This window comes from Drosophila rhopaloa, unplaced genomic scaffold (genome assembly GCF_018152115.1).
Source record: "Drosophila rhopaloa isolate 14029-0021.01 unplaced genomic scaffold, ASM1815211v1 contig_159, whole genome shotgun sequence".
Classification (NCBI taxonomy): Eukaryota; Metazoa; Arthropoda; class Insecta; order Diptera; family Drosophilidae; genus Drosophila; species Drosophila rhopaloa.
This window is the reverse complement of record NW_025335038.1, coordinates 261,974-278,540: the sequence shown is the minus strand read 5'-3', so window position 1 is coordinate 278,540 and position 16,567 is coordinate 261,974. Positions and strand designations below refer to the sequence as shown.

Here is a 16,567-nt window from a genome sequence, read left to right as displayed (position 1 = left end):
CGAAGCTCTAGTTGCCCGTTTCCCTGTAGTGCACTCGGCACAGGTAGAGGCCGCAGGCTGGCGCCAGGAGCACCCGATGATCCCAAGAGTTCTTCGAGGGAATGGTGAGCATTTGGTAAATGCACCTCTCGTCAATACGCCCGCTGCCCAAGGCAATCAGCGCGCCGACAATGCGCCTCACTTGCTTGTACAAAAACGACTTAGCCTTAATCTCAAAGTCCCAATAGTCGTAGGTTTCAGTGGCCAGAGTGGCGTTCGCGGCCAGAGCCAGAGTTTTTCCCAGGCGTATATTAATCTCGTCGATTTTGCGCACTGTGAACATGGGGTGATCCCGACTAGGCCCTTTTTGGCGGCTGACGCTCATGAAAGTGCGGAAGTCGTGAACGCCGATGAACATTCGTGCCGCAACCCGTACTCGATCGATGTCAAAGCTAGGGGATCTGTGGATAATGAACTGGTCAACTACTTGATTCAACCCGCCTACGATGTTTTCTTACTGCAGAAAATAACAGCGATCGATTTCCTCCACGGGTATAAAAGCCTTGTATGCCTTGTTTCGGAGATTCTCGTCCCCCGAGGACGGATCCTTTGCCACGGCAAAGCGGTACAGGTAGGTGCGCCCGATGGCGTGGTAGCGGCAATGGAAGGAGTCGGGAACTATCCGGCTGCTCAGCACTCGGATGGGAAGCCGCTGTTTGTCGAGGGTCCGGTTGAGCACCACGGTCAGCGTAGTCGTGTCGTAGGGCTGCCCATTAGGGCGCTCCAGGTCCACGTGCACGGTCGAATGGAGCGCGTGGACACCAGCGTCTGTTCTGAAAGTGAGTGAATACTGTAGATCGACCAGGTTGACTTCTATTCCATCACCTACCGACTGGAGAGCACGGTCTGGATCTCGTTCGTGGGATGGAAAGCCCGCAGAGCGAGCTCAATGCACCCTTGAATAGAATTGGTGTCCAGGTAAGACTGCTCCAATTTGTTAATTGTCTTCTGAATACCACTAAAGATAGAGTATAGTTCAGACAATGCCTGCCGCTTTATTTTACCCATAAATACCGAAATGTTGTGCCGATGTACGAAATGTTCAACAAATACCTATGCATGTTAGACAGCACGCCACACACCGCCGCCCAACGGCTAGAGCTGGACCAAAACGGCGGATCGGGGTGGCGAAAGATCTAAAGTTTTAGCAGTTTGATTTCAATTCAGTTTATATTGGATTGAAATTAGCCGTTACGTAAAGTATTACGTTATAGTTCTTTTCAAGCAAAAAATGAGCATTTTTGCTTTAATTTAACTGCAGTTCTCAACCTATTTTGCAGCACTATAAAATATCGATTGCGAAATCGATTTTAGGCATTTAAGAAGAACAACGCACGCGGCCACACTGCTGTCAGAAAGAATTTTGTAATAAGTACTTTTGAAATTGCCCAATAACTCTGAAGCCGAGTGCAAGGCGGCCGCCGGTCTAATACTATCATCTTCCACAGCGGTCCATCCAAATTCCAAGCGGCAGAGTTCGCCCGTCGGCATCAGCAGCACCACCCACCCACCACGTAACTAGAATGGCCGGCTTTCCCGAATACGCCCGCGGCGAGGAGACGGAGGTCAACGGCTGGATTCGCTTCGGCATGCGGCTGGGCGTCAGCGCCGCCCTGCACCCGTTCGAGTACTCCAAGACGCTCATCCAGCTGGGCTACGAGCCGATCGCCCCGCTGCCCGGAAAGTCACTGCTGGGCAAACCGATCATGAAGCTGCCGAACATCTTCCAGTATGGTGGGTACAAAGTTCCGCTCGGCGAGCAGGACTGATAAGGTTTCTCGCTCCTGCAGCTGGCCACATTCGGCGGATCGACGGCTTCTACGGCTGCTACCGCGGACTGGCCCCCAAGCTGGTGGGCTCCCTGGTCGCCATGGTGGTGAGTGAACGGGTGGCCGACAAACTGGGCCTGGAGCAGCCGGAGGAGATCAAGGACGACTCGCAGCTGAGCGAGGAGGAGATGCAAGTCTTTGATTCCACCTGCCTTTGACCGCCGTGCGACTCCTGCTCTGGTTTCTTTCAGGTACGTCCAATTCAAGGAGAGTCTGAAGCGGGACATCGTGCTGACGGTGAGCGGAATCGTGGCCTCGCACCCCTTTCACGTGATCTCGCTGCGCATGATGGCGCAGTTCGTGGGCCGCGAGACACTGTACACCTCCATCGTGGGTTCCGTCGCCGAGATCTGGAAGACTGAAGGCATTGCCGGCTTCTTTGCCGGTCTGGTGCCAAAGCTGCTGTGCGATGTGGCCTGCCTTGTGCTGACCAGCTCCACCGTTTACATCCTCAACAAATACGTCATCAAGGACAAGCTGGGTAGGCAGTACAACGCCGGCTTCACGCAGTTCGCCGTGTCAAGCCTGCTGTATCCGCTGCAGGTGGTCTCCACTTGCTCGGTGGTGAGTGGATCTCGCTTGATGGCAGGCCAGCCGCCGATTATGCCGGCCTACAAGAACTGGGTGGACTGCTGGAATGATTTGCAAATCCGAGGCGAGCTAAAGCGCGGCAGCTCCCTTTTTTGGCGGTGAGTGTGTCGGTTTGTTCAAACTCGAGGATTACTTATAATAACCACGGCGCACTGCATTCCAGGTCTCAAGCCATTAGCTCTCCAATTATAGCCACCTCCTTTGTGCCCCTGCCCAAGCTGGCGCGTTACCAGTAGGTGCCGAGATTGCGACTAGACGACCACGAACAGGCGAGGCCCAGGAGTCCCCACTCCACATGCCTAGCTGTGTTTGCCCTGCATTTCAAAGGAGCCGCTACGACGACAACGAGCTTCAACCCAAGACAACTGCATTTGTTTTCTGTCTCCAAAAGCCCAGCCACAATTCCGTTAATACAAGTTTACATCTCCGTGTTGAAGTGGCTCCATTCCCAGGTGGTCGTGGTCGCTTAGTCTTGCGCACTGCGTCCTTCGCTCTATTTCAATTTCTATCTGCGTGTCCCACTAGCACTGAATTCTTCTCCAAAAAACAAATTGAACGAAGCCCTTCTACGCAGTCTTGTTACTGTTTACTGCAAAATTTGAAAAATAAATCGTTTCGCCCTACCAGTGGTTGTAAAACTTAAAAAAAAAAATGTATTTTCTTCAAAAATTAATTGTGATTTTGAAACGGGCCAAAGAACAAATTTTATTTCAGTAAAAAATATTTGTAAAATTAAAAATTGCATACTTTTTGGCAGCAAAATGAAAAGTTGCATACTTTTGGACAGCCGATCATTGCGCTAATGGCATCATAATTTTGTATTGCGTGCATTTGGGGGCTGCTGGGTTCTGAATTTGCTTACGCCACCTACTTTGATTTCTGTTCGCCTGGTATCTCAAATCGAGAAACCTCTCGTTTTGACGGACAAAATGGGCCCCAACTCGGCTCAAAATTTTTTAAAATTGCCGTTTCACAGCTAATTTCGTGATTTGTGACACCAGGCGAACATAAATTTTGGTAGGTGGATGCTCAGTTTTAAAAATGCTATTGAATGGAGCGCTCCCACTGGTCTACCAATAGGAAACAAGCTCTTAAAACGAAATGCCCTTCCATGTTCCCCTTACTATTCGACCAATAGGAAGCAAGCTCTGTGGAAGGCAACCGTTATTTTGCAGCGAAGCGCAAACTAGAAATGCGCAAATAGCTTTTTTTATTTATTCGTGTTTTTGTGTAAATAATGTGTTAAAAATGTTGTTTTAAATAAGGCTTTTTTGCTTTTATTAAATTTTTGCTAAAAACTAGAATTAAAATTAATAATCATAATCATTAATTAATAATTAGAGTTAACGTAATGGTATTAATTAAAAACATTTTTCGCGCACAATTATTTACAATTACAGAAATATCGTTAACTTTTAAATTTACGTTTTGCTTGTTTCTTTACACATTTATTTTAGTTATTCTCTAAGTTTGCCTTTTCGCGGGTTTTTATTTTGGAATAAATATTTGTTGCGTGTGTTCCTTTAATGTGTTTTCGATAATTTTGTATTCCCCCCTTAGTGGAGATACGTCCGATGCGAATAAGTTAAAGGAAAAATAATTTCTTGAACTATTGGCGACGAAAGAGCATCTGAAAATCTTAGTGGACCGCGGCTCCGTATATCGTTCCGCAATCGGAATCTGGAATGCAATCCCACCGAGCAAGTGGCTCCGGGATTGGGGTGCTTGAGGTCCGGGGGCTTAGACTGTTTTAGATGATTTTTCTGGGGCGTGTTTGTGTTAGTGACTTGGCTCGAGGCTGCAGGCACCTTTGCTTATAGAAAACCAGTGTACGTTTGCCTATGTTACTATTGCTTTAACACTTTATAAAACGCAAAAGAAAAAAAAACCTACGTTATCTGCAGTTTTTAGATACGTTCACTCTTACACGCTAAAATACAAACATTTCCCTTTCCAAAATTGTAGGGTAATATGTTGTTAATTTCTTGTTCATCTCTCTAGGTATAGGTTTTGGGAAGAGGGAGCTTTATATGCACTTAGATTGCGGTCATGGACAACCGACTTTGATTTTCGCTAAGAACTACAATTAATGACTATCGCTACAATTGTTGAAATTGTTACTTTTTGCACGCATTTAACAGTTTTTGCTAATATTTTACGATTATTTTACGCATTCTATTAAATAATTATTAATAAATAGTGTTTAGAATATATGCTTGGTTTTATCGATCATTTTAGTGAGTAGGAGGCGTGGAAGGATTTGGGTGAAAGTGAATGGGAGGCATTCATAAACCTAAACCGAGAGCATTTTTGGATTTTTTTAGGCTAGACGACTGTGTCTGCGTTCTTTTATCTTCTATAACTTTAATACAGTAATTTACAAAACCTTAATCATATAATCTGCTTCACTAAAAATTTACAATTTATATTTTCTGATTCTCGCATAATGTGCTATATGCATATTAATCAAATATATATTATAGGTATAGAATAATATCTTGTTTACGCTGATGCGATTCCAACAAACCAGTTACAGACAGATAAAAGAAGGATATCGGGTTAAGAACTAACTGTACAATTTAAGGTTTGGTTGGGGACTGATTTTCAATAATTTACAACAAAGGCTAACACTCTGAAATGGGCAAGGGCAAGGAATCAAATCACAAAGGAAGGGGGAATCGAAGGCTTAAATGAACGAAGGGACGGGAAAGGATACGCGTAAAAGCGGCACTCTCGCGCTCTACGATTATCATCTAACCTCACAGTCTTTTTTCAATGGAAGTAAACTGCCTCCCCCGCTGGCAGGTCCTCCTCCACTTCCGTTGTTGTTGTTGTTGTTCGAGTTGCTGTTGCAGGAGTTGCTGGAAGCCGATCCGGTGCCACTGGCCGAGGGCAGTGAGTTGTTGCTGTTTTCGTAGTTTCCAACGTTGACGCACAGAGGCGTTGTGGCGCCCACAAGGGACGTCGGCACGCCCATGGCAGCCACGCCGCTCTCAGGCAGAGATGTGGAGTCGTGCACGTCGGCGCTCTTGCTAGAGTCTATCACCAAGCAGGGCGGCGATGGGGTGCCCGTGTCCTTGCCAAGTAGGGCTGGCGATGCGTTGGCATTTTGGGAGTGCGGCGTAAAGTTGTTGAGCAGCAGGCCCTGTGGAGAAGCCTCTTCTTGGGGCGCAATGAGCGGGAGTTCCGTTACCGGGGAAGTGTTCTCTGGCATTGGCTCATCCTTCTTGTCCGCCTTGGTACCTATTATGTAGTTGCCGCCTGATGAGTTTCTGGCTATTTTAAAGCGCAGGGGTGCCGGTGCCTCCGTCTGTGGCTGTTCAGGGCAGGCTGTCTTTGGGGTGGTCTCCGCTTTTCGTTTGCCAAAACGCAGGATCAGCTTGGGCTTATCTCCTGGCGACGCACTGGCCGTGTTCTCAATCAACGTAGTCGTCATGGTGTTTGTACTGCTGCTGAGGATAAGCTGTTGCTGTTTCTGGCGCTTCTTTTCCTTCTTATCCTTTTTGGGCTTGGAAGACTTAGGTCGCTTGCTGGGGGGCTGGGGCATTATAAGGGACTCCCCTTCTTGGACAAGGGCCTCCCGCTTATTGTTGTCCTCGCCCTTGTCAAAGTCCTGCATAACCTTTTTGCGGTAGTTCATCGAGTCCCTTTTGATCTCCTCCAGCGTGAGAGTGTAGTTGCTTGTTAAACGTTTCTTGGGAGGACAAGCCCTGCGGGTCATCTCATAGCTGTAGCTCTGTCCCTCGCCCGCATTGAAAATGCCGGAGGGAGTCTCGTTCGCCGCCAATCCCCTGATTTTAATCTTCAGTTTGGGGGCCTGGTGGTCATCTTCGCTGCTTTCAAGAGTTTTACTCCTTCCCCGCCGCTTACCTGCACTGCTGGCAGCTCCCGTCTTGCCATTGTTGTCGTTGTTGCTGCCAGAGCTGCAAGCGCTACGTCTTCTGCCATCGCCGGATGATGTTCCCGCACCCGTTCCAGAAGCGCCGGAGAGCATTTGTTCCTCCACCAGGGACAAGTTCGAGTCAAGTGCGCGGAGTTCCCTACTGCTGGAGTTCTTCTTGAACCTTTTTGACCCATTGCTGCCCGACAGTTCATCTTCTTCTTCCGACTTTCGCAGCAGGTTATCCAGCGGCAAGTTGTCGGAAGCGGCGGGCAGGCCGCACGAGCTGTCGTCGTTGTGGTTATCCTTTTGCACCACATAGAGACTGAGCAGTTCCTTCTTTCTCATCCGGCGCGAATTGCCGCTTACGGCGGATGACGCACTCACTATCGTCGAAGTGGACACGGTGGTCTGAACTGCATTGGAGGCCTGCACCAGCGTACTGGACAGAGTCAGACTGTTGCTGTTCGTCAAGGCGTTAAAGTGTTCCGGGTAGACCAGTGGGCTCTTGATCTTAAGTTTAAGCTGACTTCGGGCATCGGAGATGGACGTCTTGGTGTGTAGTATTGTACTGTCCGAGTCGATTGAGACCTCCTCAGACGTAGCCTCCAAAGAAGCCTCAACCAGCGAGCCTTCCACCAAGTGAGTTGCAGCGCCCGCAGCAACCGCGCTGAGTGCCATTTGGTTCGCTTCAGTGGAATGCAGAAGGAGGCTTGCTGTAGGTGGCGGATTGGGAGCAGTTGGAACTGTCACTGGTGCCGTAGGCGCTGAGGGCTGCTTGCTGGGAGAAGTTCCAGTGCCAGTAGCTCTAAGAGCCGACTGGAACTGGCGTTCGTCCTCTTCGTTAAACTCGCTGAGAGTTTGATCTGCGGTTCCCGAGTCGAAGGCCCCCAGCAGATTATTTTGGTAGGCTTCTTGGGAGGCCGTACTGTGGGGCGCCTCGAATCCAAGATTATAGGTTCTCATGTCCACAGGTCCGGGTAGTACTGGCTGCAACAAGGGATTGGTGGTTGTTGTGGTAGTTGGCGTAGTAGTTGACTTATTCTGTCCTCGTGGCGTTCGCAGCTCAAAGCTTCTACGGCGGTCCCTAAGCGACTGCAGATTCTCCACACCTGGTCCTGCCATGTCGTCGAACTCGTTGTTAAATTCAAAGGGCGTTCCGACCAAGTTGTTAACAATATGGGTGTTGCTGCCATAATCTGTCATTGGCGGCGGCAGGACCATGGCCATTCCACTAGCAGTCCCAGCACCCCGTCCTCTACCCCTTCCACGTCCTCTGCCCCTGCCCTGCGCTCCAGACGCGCCGCTTCCTCGCGGAGCTCGCTGACGTGGCTTGCCCTGCAACGTGTGCGTTTGCAGGTCGTATTTGGTTGGCGGCAAAGCCACCACGGGAACTGGTGCGGGAGGAGTTGGAGGCTGACGGGGCGACTTTCCGGGCGATTTTCCTTGCGTCAGTTGAGGGGATTTGTGCGACTGCTTCTTGGATGAACTGCCACTACTGACGCTGCTCCTCTTGCTCGGCGACTCCTTGGCTGTGACTGGAACCGGGGGCGTTGGTGGCATCATGGAGGACACGCCTGCTTCAGCACAGCTGCTTAGCAGCTGACTCGGATAAGTCGGCATCTTTCCATCCACCGGCGATGTCAAGGCAAATTGATGATTTGGCGTTGTCGTGGTCTGAACGGGAACGGGCGGAAGCGCAGCCTGTTGCACAGGAAGCATCCCCAGGCCGGCCGAGGAATAAGGTGTTCCGGAGTATTGGTTGCCCTGAGGCGGCGGAGGTAGTGTCGCTGGCTGTACAGGACCGACACCGCCAACAGTGCCATTGCCATACAAGCTAGGTGACGTTTCCGTCGGCGTTGTCTGTGGGTGCATCATGGCCGCAAGCTGGGGATAGATACCTCCATTGTACTGACTGTTTGGAGTTCTCTGCTGTTGCTGCTGATGAGTTGGCGTTGTCCGTTGATGCTGCGGCGCCGTAGAATTGTTGAATATTGGTAGGGCATCGATACCGTTTATCGGAGCATGGTTAAAGGGCGTCGTAGCATTTGTAGCGCTGCTAGGTCCTCCATTTCCACTTGCATAGCTGTTAAAGTAGTTTTTACAGCTTTCAAGCTGGGCGAGTGTACGGGCCGCCGATGCTGCTGCCGCCACTGCTGCTGCAGGTGGCGGAGGAGGGTCATTGGATTCCGACACTGAGCTGGGCGAGCTACTCCTTCTCTCCGCAATAAGATCATTTTCGTTCCACGGAATCCTCCCAAAAGGCGACTGCATGCGTGTGTTCTCATCGTAGTCGCTGATCTTGTTGGTGCCGGCCGCTCCGGACTGTGTGGGAACGGCAGCTGCTCCGCGAAAGCTACCGAGAGTGTTCTTCACCGCTGCTGCTGCCAAATCTACAAAGTCGGGAGTGGGTCCAGCTGCTCCAGGAGGGGCTCCACCATTGCTGGGTAGCGGACAAGCTCCTTTTTGGTGGGGTGATTTTTCCAGGAAGAGACTCAACGTAGGGGCTTGCTGAGAGTTCGGAAAATTGACTTGGAAGCCACTGCCGGGTCCCAGATTGCTCATTGTTGCATTGGTGGGTGTGGCATTTGGAGTGCTGGTAAGGCTGTTTGCATAGCTTCCACTGTTTGCTGTCATGGGCGAATCCTTAATGGTCAATGAGGCCACAGAGTTTGGTCCAGATGAGTTGCCATAAATACAAGTTTGTGGTTGCTGTTGTTGTTGCTGCTGTTCTTTCTGGGCGTGAATAATATCCTCAGGGTCCGCAGCATTGTGGAAAGGGAATACCGACGGAATGGCTGGAGTTGGTGGCAATAAATCGACTGCCTCCTTGGAACAACAGTCATCCTGTGGCTTGCGCTTAGTTTTGCGTAGTTTTTCCAAGAGGTTTCTGGTTGCTTGAATACTATCTTCTTCACTTATTTGTTTTCCCCTATCCATGCTAGAACCAAGGAGGCTTATCTGCCCTGGATTGGGTGGATTTAACACGCTGGCTAAGCTCGACGCAAAGTTATTTGCGAATTTGCTGTCTTCCATCTCGAGTATTGTGTCAACGATGGGCTCCGTCAACACTGGCGGCAAGTGCTCGACAGGAAGTTGCTCGATAAGAGGCTGATGCGAAGGAATCAGTTGTTGCTGAATAGCTTTTTGTACCACCTCTGCTGCCGGGGACTGCACAACAAGCGGAGCCGGCAAGGATTGCTCTTGCAGCAGTAGCTGATTCTGATCTGCTCCAGAGTTCGCAGAGTTTGAGTCAAGTTCAATGATTTCCGGCGGGTCGGGAGGAATAACCGTGACTGCTGGAGAGGAGGTGGACGCCGAGTATTTACTTGCATTCGCAAGTAGCTCGTTCTTACGTTCCTCCTCCAACTCCCTGGCCATTTCCATCTCGTTGAGAAGGTGTTGAGTGTGATGCGTATGTTCCTCGTCCGGCTCGTGGCTGCGTCTTCTCCTTCTCCGCCTGGACCGCCAGCGAATGCGCCTTCGCTCGCTTAGATCACTTCCGGCGTCGGACAACTCGTCATTAGAGGTAGGAGTAGGTGTGGGCGAAGCTGGAAGCGGAGCAGCAGGGGGTCGCTCATCGTCGATAATGTCCGCTAATTTACTCGCATTGGCGGACAGTTGCGTACGCGTTGGAGCGGTAGTCAGCTCCTCATCAATATCCATAGGCAGTTCACCAGCTTCTGCCGCAGTGTCGGTCTCCGGCTCGGGTTCAGCCTGCGCATCTGGTTCCAGGTTGGTCTGTTGAATGGGCGCCTCTTCGGGATCACGTTGAATTTTCACTATGGGTATGGCGGAAGCAGGTGGCGTCGGTGACATTGGTGCTGGTGTCGCTGGTACAGAAGGGTTCATCTGCTGCTGCTTCTTGTTCAGAAGCTTGTCCAGCGAACTAGTTGCCTTGCCGCTGGCTGCTTTCCTTTGGTTAATTTCATGTTCCAAATTTGCCACCTTCTTCGGTGAGTCATCCGTTCGGGATTTGCGCCTGGAAGTTGTCTTTTCTGGAGAGGATTTGGCGGTGGGTGAGGGAGGCCTCGATTTGGAGCCACGGGTCGCCCGCTTTGTGGCCTGTTCTGAGTGGGCTTGCTTTGCCCCCTCTTCTAAAGACCCCTGTCGGCGGAGCAACTGTGCCTTGGGAGTACTTGAGATATCCTCCTGAGCGTTTGCCACTGGCTTCTGTAATGCTCTCTTTGGCGATTTTGTAGTAGAGTTCTGACGAGACCGCGTAGCTGGAGGCTGCGGTGCTGGTGCAACGGTTACGGCGGATATTGCCGGTTTGTCCAAAGACTTGCGAGGTGAACGCTTTGGCATATTGGAGGACACAGAAGGAACTGACGGAGTGACCTGTGCAGGCTCTCTGTTTGATGGTTTCCCCGAATCACTGGCCTGAGACTCGCTATCGGAGTCGCTTGCGCCACTGCTCGAACTGCTTCCCGAGCTGCTGGAAGAACTGGAGCTGTCGCTGTCCCCGGAGCTGGAACTTGAAAGATTGGGTGCCGCTACGCGGCGCTTGACTGGAGTCTTTATAGGAGTCGCTGCCGGATCTTCTTTCGACCTTCTCTTACTACTTAAGACTTCCTTTGGAGTAATTTGTGATTCCTTAAGTGAGGTCCGTCGAGCCGGTGTAACTGACGCAGACGGTCCCGTTCCATGTCCAGTCGCTAGCGTCACTGGTTCCTTATCCGAAATGTCGTTCCCAGTTGAGAAAGATTCTGGTACCGGTTTGCTACTTTTCAACTGTTCCGCTGCCTTCTTAGCCGCTTGACGTTGAGGAACCAGGGATACGGCAAAGTTTAACTTGGCTGGGGCACTGGCGACAGGTGGGGCCTTGGTTTGAGGCGGCGTGGGAACCGGAGCCTTTTCTTTTTCCGAAGTAGACAGAAGTGGACGCGGGTCCTTTGCAACCTTTGGTGGTCTTCCACGCTTTCCACGTTCCGCGGGTGCGTTTTCGGATGCCTTCCCACCCCCTTTTTGTGGTTGCTCCTTTTGTCGGACTTTCTCGAGACTGGACTTATCCGTGTCAAGCGCTGCTCGGGAGCATGAGGCATTAAGCCTGCTTTTGGCACTTGATGAGTTCGTTTCCGGCTCTCGGACTCTGTCAGAGGCATCTGGTTGAAGCGTTGTGGCGAGATTCGTGGACCGCATGTTTTCGGATGCCTTTTTGGCTGCCTGTCGCTGTGGCACCACAAGGAGATCTGCCGGATATGGCAACTTGGCATTCGAATTCGTTTTACACTTTGTGCTGATGCTGTTAATGGTACTGCTAGCTCCGTCCTTCGCGTCCTTTCCTTCACGGATCGACTTAGCTTTGCTAGCCGATGACGCAGCTTGGGGAGTGTTGGCGGTTGTGGCGGCTGTTCCTGGCACAAACTCTTTCATAGCCGCCTTCGTTCGAATCGTCTGCTGGTTTTGTGAATCACTCACGTTACTTTCCACAGTTGCCTGCTCCTCCGGGTCTTTTCCCTGGGAAGAGGAACTGCTTTCCGAGTCGGAGTATATGTGCTGGCCCATCTTTCGACTTGTGGCCGAGTCGCCAGTCGGAAGCAGTCCAGACGTCGTTATGATCTCAGGCCGTTCGCGCCTCAGAGGCAGCAACTCTTCACTTTCGTCGCTCGACAAGCTCTCCTCGGCATCTTTGTCCATTTGGGCAAGTCCTCGTGTTGTCGTGGACAGTTTTCTTCTCCCTGACGCACCAGCACCTGTTTCTGTGATTGGTTTTGACTTAGTTGGCTGGCTTTTGTTAGGTACTGGTTTGCTGTGGACTGGTCCACGTCTCGTCCCGCGCTCTGGGTCTTGCCCACTTTTACGACGATCGCCTTCGTCTTCGCTGGAGCTGCTTGCGGACCTGGAATCCGGAGACGCTGCAGACAGACCCGTAGCTGCTTCACTTTGGCGATGCTGGCGCTGTTTCTGCCGCTGTTGAACGGAGCGGGCATAGGTTTGCTTCTTAAGGGGGCTTCTTCCTGAGGAAGACTTTCGGTTGGAGACTCCGCTGGCCGCGCTGGAGCTTCCGCTCTCACTACCCGATTCACTTCCAGATGAACTATCGCAACTACTGCTGTTATTCGCCGAGCTGGAATTACCCGATGATGAACTGCCGCTTGACGAATGGGAGGACGCGCTATTGCGGATATTTGGGGGCAATTGATTTCTGTTGTGGGTCGACGTCGCCGCCGCCGCGCTGCTCTTTGAGGCACGCCTCCCTGTAGGCGGCTTCCCAGGCGGGGATCCCCGTACCTTAGCGACAGTCGGTCCCACCTTACTCGATGATCCCGCTGGCTTCTCAGGCGAAGACGTGCGGGAGCTGAGGGCGCCATTATTGAGCTTTTTATTGGGCGAGGCTTTTGCGGGCTGTTTGCGCTTGTTAGGAGACTGAGAAGCACGGCCACGTCCCTGTTTACCACTCTGTTTCTTACCCATCAGCTGTTCGAGAATATACTTTAAATCCTGGTACTGCGCCGGCACAGTTTGTCCTCCAGCTGAGCTGTAAAAGCGGTCGTACAAAGTGGGTCCGTCGTTGGCGTAGATGACTGCGTCCAGGTCCATTACTGGCCGCTGCTTTTCATCCTGCTTCGGTTGTTGCTTCTCGAGGCGCATTTCATCCAGCACTCCGAGCTGCTTGTAGAAGACCTGCTCGCGAAGCTTAAAGAGAGATCGCGAAAGCTTCTCTCTTCGACTGACCATATAGCAAAGATTACGAACTCGCTCCAAGTCCTGTCGCAAGTGAACCACTAGTTTATGATTTTCCATGTCATGCTGCTCTTGCTTGCGTGCTATCATCTCCACGTCTTCGGATTTTGGCGGGATTAGTTCGCGGTTGTGTCTAGACTTTCGCTTGAGCTTCCAATAGTTGTATATGGCAATAATGGCATCGTCATCAACATCAAAGAGATGGCAACTTATGTCATTAATGTTAACGTGCATATCGAACTCAGCCTCCACCTCCTGAAAGTAAAACGGAAAAGTTAGCACCGAAGGCATGCAATAAGTGTACAACTACAGATTTAAAGGTCATGAGTAAACTTACCTGAAGACGCTGAGCCCTCGCTTGGTTACGCTCCTCGGAGGTCAGTTCGGTTTTTCGATGATTTTTCCGCCTGCGGGGATCCTCTCCAGATGTCCCGTACGCGTTGCTGACATCATCTGCTGCCCCGCCTGTGCTACTGCCGTACCTGTTCGCTTTGTGCATGGCGCTTGCGACTGAGGCACTACCTCCGCCATGGCCACCAGCATTCTCCTTCTTACCCTTGCTCATGCTGTGTTTTTGGCAATAGGAGCGCAGCTTCACGCCGTCCTCAGCATTGCCTTCTTCGATGATTGCACGCATTTCTAAGCCGTGCTGGAACGCGCAGGTCACATGATATGCGGTTTTGCATGGCTTTACTGAGCACTGGATGCAGCTGCCAACGCGCTTACGGCAAAGCACACAGATCAGAGACCAGCGCGACTGAGGAATGCTTGAAATTTTCGTAATGGGTTCCATGCGGTCCACACACCCAATGCTGACCTCGGGTATCCACAGGGCGCAGGAGACGTGTGCCCAGTGCTTTCCCGACTTGTTGGACTTCATGGCGCCGCCCTTGTTCGGACAAAGAACGCAATCTGGCTTGATGCCCATGGAGCAAGTGCGACAGAGCCATTGGCCTAAAATAAGAATCCAAATGAGCAAACAGTGACAATGTCTTTAGCTTCAGGTGCTTACCTGATGGAATCGCTGTAATGCCGTAACAAGCTTGGTGCACACAGATATTGCAATTATCACAGAATACCATTTCATTGGCCTCCTCAGAGTCGGGTGACCGACAAACATCGCAGATGACATTCTCATCGAATTCGATACCCAAGCCTTCCTCCTGTTTAAGTATGACTTGAATTTGTTCCCAGCAACGAACCTAAAATACAACGGTCAGTACATTGGTCCAGAAAATGAGTCCCAGAATACGTACCTCCAGCTCCTCAATAACGCGCTCAAACTGCGTAGCGTTGATGGGAAAAGCACCGCACTGGGCACGATCTCCGTTGTAGAGGTGCAGCCAGGCTTCGTCAATGGGATCTATATCATAGGCACAAGTGTTTTCCGCCAAGGCAACGACATTCGTCAGGTAATGCAGATCCGGCGAGTAGTGCTCGTCTTTGGTAATGCGCAGATAACGATTTTTCGGACTGCAAACAAAAAACGGAAGGCAGAGTTTATGGTCAGTTTGACAGGTGTTAATTAGGTGAGAGCTCACAGCTTAAAGTCGTGTGCCGGGGACACAACAGGCTCGGGCAGAACGTAAACGCATGGCTCCGGAAGGGAGTCCGGGTTGACGGGCACTTGCACGCCCTTCTCCCATTCTTGCTTCCATTGGTCCGTTACTATTAAATACTCGTAGTTGGCCAGCGGCTCAGAGTCTGGCAATTTCATTGCGCTAATGAGATCCTTGCTACAATTTAATGAAGAATGGAATGCTGTTAAATGTTTACTTGTTGGTCCGCTGATTATTGCCTTACCGGTAAAGTTCAGCTGGGGCTTCCGTTGAGCTGCGATTGTAGATGCTCGACATCTTAATGTCCGCGACAGAGCGCGCCTGCCAGGAGCTGCTCGAACTCGCCCCTTGCGACTTGCATTTGCTTGTCGACTTGGCCAGCTTCGTTGACTTGGATTTGCTAGTGCTGCCGGCGCCTACCGCTGTTCTTCCTTCGCCTCCTCCTGCTTCAGCATCTGGCTCCCCCTGTTGGTCATGCTTGCTGTTGCTTAGAGGTAGACCTGGAACCCGCTCTGACCCCGGAGCTGCTAGACCCGCTGCAGATCCGACTCCAGTCGTAGTCGCCCCATTGGGCGGCCTGCCTTTGCGCCGCTTGGTGGGCGGCGGCTCAACATCCTTGCGCTGCTGCTGCGGCGGCGGATGGTGCGACTGGTGGTGATGCTGATTACCGCGCTTACCTCTTTGTGACATTTTTCATTGGTGTTGATTGGATTTGTGTGTGTTTTTGCTACGTTTGGTACCTTGTCCCTTGTGTCTTGTGCTTGTTAGAGAACGGGTTCTTTGCTGCTAGACCTGTAGGTGGATCAGTATAGGTCAGGGTCCCATTCAGAGGACAATTGATGCAACTCACTACATGCTTAAGGCCAAAGTTGGCGACACCACACCGGCTGCGGCTGTTGCTGCGTTCTCCTGGCTGTGGTGCGGTCGTGGTTCTTGGTGGTCCACCCTTGTTGCCCCGTGGACATGGACGCCGCTGCTGCCCCAGCCCGGATATCCAGTAGCGACGCCACTTTGCAGTTCTGTGCTCCGCACTTCTCCACGGGCGAGTTAGTACACTGCTACCTTCCGCTTGCTTCCTTTTGTTATTGTTCGTTGTTTTTGCACACTTTGGTTTTTTGCAGGTTTTTGCTGGCGCTTGGTTCACTATTTTGGTTTCTCAACGAGCATCTGCAAGTCTGACGAGCAGAGACGAATGTTAGTTGGCTATTCGCTGGTAGCAGGAGCGTTTCAAGTTAGTTTCCACATTTCTTGTCCATTCCGAAAATACACAAAAAATATAGAAAAACGCTCGGGCTGCCAAACAATTGTTGTCTGCTACAAAACCTCACTGGCACCGTCTCTCTCGCACGCAGCACGCTCGTAAAGGGCGCGCTTATTCCCCGCGTGAGAGCGAGCGAGAGGCAAGCAGGTGGCGCGCGTGTTGCATACGCCAGCTTCTACTCGCCAGCCAGCCATCCCCCTTCGCCCCTTCTCCAATGCTTAGAAGCAATCATAGTTTTTTTTTTGCACTTTTTTCCACTTTTATTGTAACAAATTATTTGTTATTGCAAACCGCACACCTGAGTGGGTAATCTGCGCGCTTTCCCACTGCCAAACCCACTACGCCCACTTGGGCCGCCACTTTCGCACGACAAAGTCTTGGGGTAGTTGGGATTTTGTTATATATTTTACATTTGGGTTTTTTGCCGCCGCAGACACACACGCCAGGCACTTGTTACTGGCTGAAAACCGTCCGTATCCGTCGGATTTCGCGCAGCGTCCTATTTGAACTCACGTTTCGCGTAATCACATTTGCATTCGCAGCAATTACAATTCTCTTGATTATTTATTTTATTTTTGAGCAAAAATTATTTTTCTCAGATCGCCATGATGAACGGTTGCAAATTTAAACTATCGAATGCAAGTAATCGGTTAAGGCTATCGATACGTATAGCTTGAGTATACACAGAGTTGCATTTTCCCAGGGCTGTATTCAGTCGTAA

At 51.0% G+C, this 16,567-nt stretch overlaps 3 protein-coding genes across 11 annotated transcripts; 1 reads left to right on the top strand and 2 right to left on the bottom strand.

The window, feature by feature from the left end:
- Positions 1-7: 7 nt before the first annotated feature.
- LOC108046806 (tRNA pseudouridine synthase-like 1) lies at positions 8-1,174 on the bottom strand. 3 transcript variants are annotated; one of them, XM_017126717.2, is made up of 4 exons: positions 1,093-1,174; positions 869-997; positions 498-812; positions 8-440 (listed from the first exon to the last, which is right to left on the bottom strand). In XM_017126717.2, exons 1-4 carry the CDS (start codon positions 1,098-1,100, stop codon positions 8-10), a joined length of 885 nt encoding a protein of 294 aa, XP_016982206.1. In that variant the 5' UTR covers positions 1,101-1,174. The 3 variants fall into 3 exon arrangements, with proteins under 3 accessions (XP_016982206.1, XP_016982196.1, XP_044313426.1); XM_017126707.2 differs by having other exon boundaries at positions 1,054-1,163; XM_044457491.1 differs by lacking the exon at positions 1,093-1,174 and having other exon boundaries at positions 869-1,047.
- A 145-nt stretch (positions 1,175-1,319) lies between these two features.
- LOC108046789 (mitochondrial carrier homolog 2) lies at positions 1,320-3,082 on the top strand. 3 transcript variants are annotated; one of them, XM_017126686.2, is made up of 5 exons: positions 1,320-1,411; positions 1,488-1,773; positions 1,830-1,998; positions 2,060-2,557; positions 2,623-3,082. In XM_017126686.2, exons 2-5 carry the CDS (start codon positions 1,563-1,565, stop codon positions 2,693-2,695), a joined length of 951 nt encoding a protein of 316 aa, XP_016982175.1. In that variant the 5' UTR covers positions 1,320-1,411; positions 1,488-1,562; the 3' UTR covers positions 2,696-3,082. The 3 variants fall into 3 exon arrangements, with proteins under 3 accessions (XP_016982175.1, XP_016982166.1, XP_016982184.1); XM_017126677.2 differs by having other exon boundaries at positions 1,324-1,404; XM_017126695.2 differs by having other exon boundaries at positions 1,366-1,773.
- A 1,773-nt stretch (positions 3,083-4,855) lies between these two features.
- Positions 4,856-16,473, bottom strand: LOC108046642 (PHD finger protein rhinoceros). 5 transcript variants are annotated; one of them, XM_017126501.2, is made up of 8 exons: positions 16,360-16,473; positions 15,436-15,760; positions 14,830-15,377; positions 14,568-14,762; positions 14,283-14,499; positions 14,039-14,228; positions 13,364-13,980; positions 4,856-13,281 (listed from the first exon to the last, which is right to left on the bottom strand). In XM_017126501.2, the coding sequence occupies exons 3-8, from the start codon at positions 15,273-15,275 to the stop codon at positions 5,209-5,211; spliced, it is 9,738 nt and encodes a 3,245-aa protein (XP_016981990.2). In that variant the 5' UTR covers positions 15,276-15,377; positions 15,436-15,760; positions 16,360-16,473; the 3' UTR covers positions 4,856-5,208. The 5 variants fall into 5 exon arrangements, with proteins under 5 accessions (XP_016981990.2, XP_016981965.2, XP_016981973.2 ...); XM_017126476.2 differs by having other exon boundaries at positions 16,145-16,462; XM_017126484.2 differs by having other exon boundaries at positions 16,257-16,462.
- Positions 16,474-16,567: the final 94 nt, after the last annotated feature.

Bases quoted from the DNA above. Each gene is read 5' to 3' on its own strand.
- LOC108046642 (XM_017126501.2), bottom strand. From the start codon at position 15,275: ATGTCACAAAGAGGTAAGCGCGGTAATCAGCATCACCACCAGTCGCAC. The intron at 14,763-14,829 runs GTAAGGCAATAA...ATTAAATTGTAG, and splicing joins GCCCCAGCTGAACTTTACCG to CAAGGATCTCATTAGCGCAA. The intron at 13,981-14,038 runs GTAAGCACCTGA...TTCTTATTTTAG, and splicing joins CATTACAGCGATTCCATCAG to GCCAATGGCTCTGTCGCACT.
- LOC108046806 (XM_044457491.1), bottom strand. From the start codon at position 1,047: ATGGGTAAAATAAAGCGGCAGGCATTGTCTGAACTATACTCTATCTTT. The intron at 813-868 runs GTAGGTGATGGA...ACTCACTTTCAG, and splicing joins CAGACCGTGCTCTCCAGTCG to AACAGACGCTGGTGTCCACG. The intron at 441-497 runs GTAAGAAAACAT...CATTATCCACAG, and splicing joins GATCGCTGTTATTTTCTGCA to ATCCCCTAGCTTTGACATCG.
- LOC108046789 (XM_017126686.2), top strand. From the start codon at position 1,563: ATGGCCGGCTTTCCCGAATACGCCCGCGGCGAGGAGACGGAGGTCAAC. The intron at 1,774-1,829 runs GTGGGTACAAAG...TCGCTCCTGCAG, and splicing joins GCCGAACATCTTCCAGTATG to CTGGCCACATTCGGCGGATC. The intron at 2,558-2,622 runs GTGAGTGTGTCG...ACTGCATTCCAG, and splicing joins GGCAGCTCCCTTTTTTGGCG to GTCTCAAGCCATTAGCTCTC.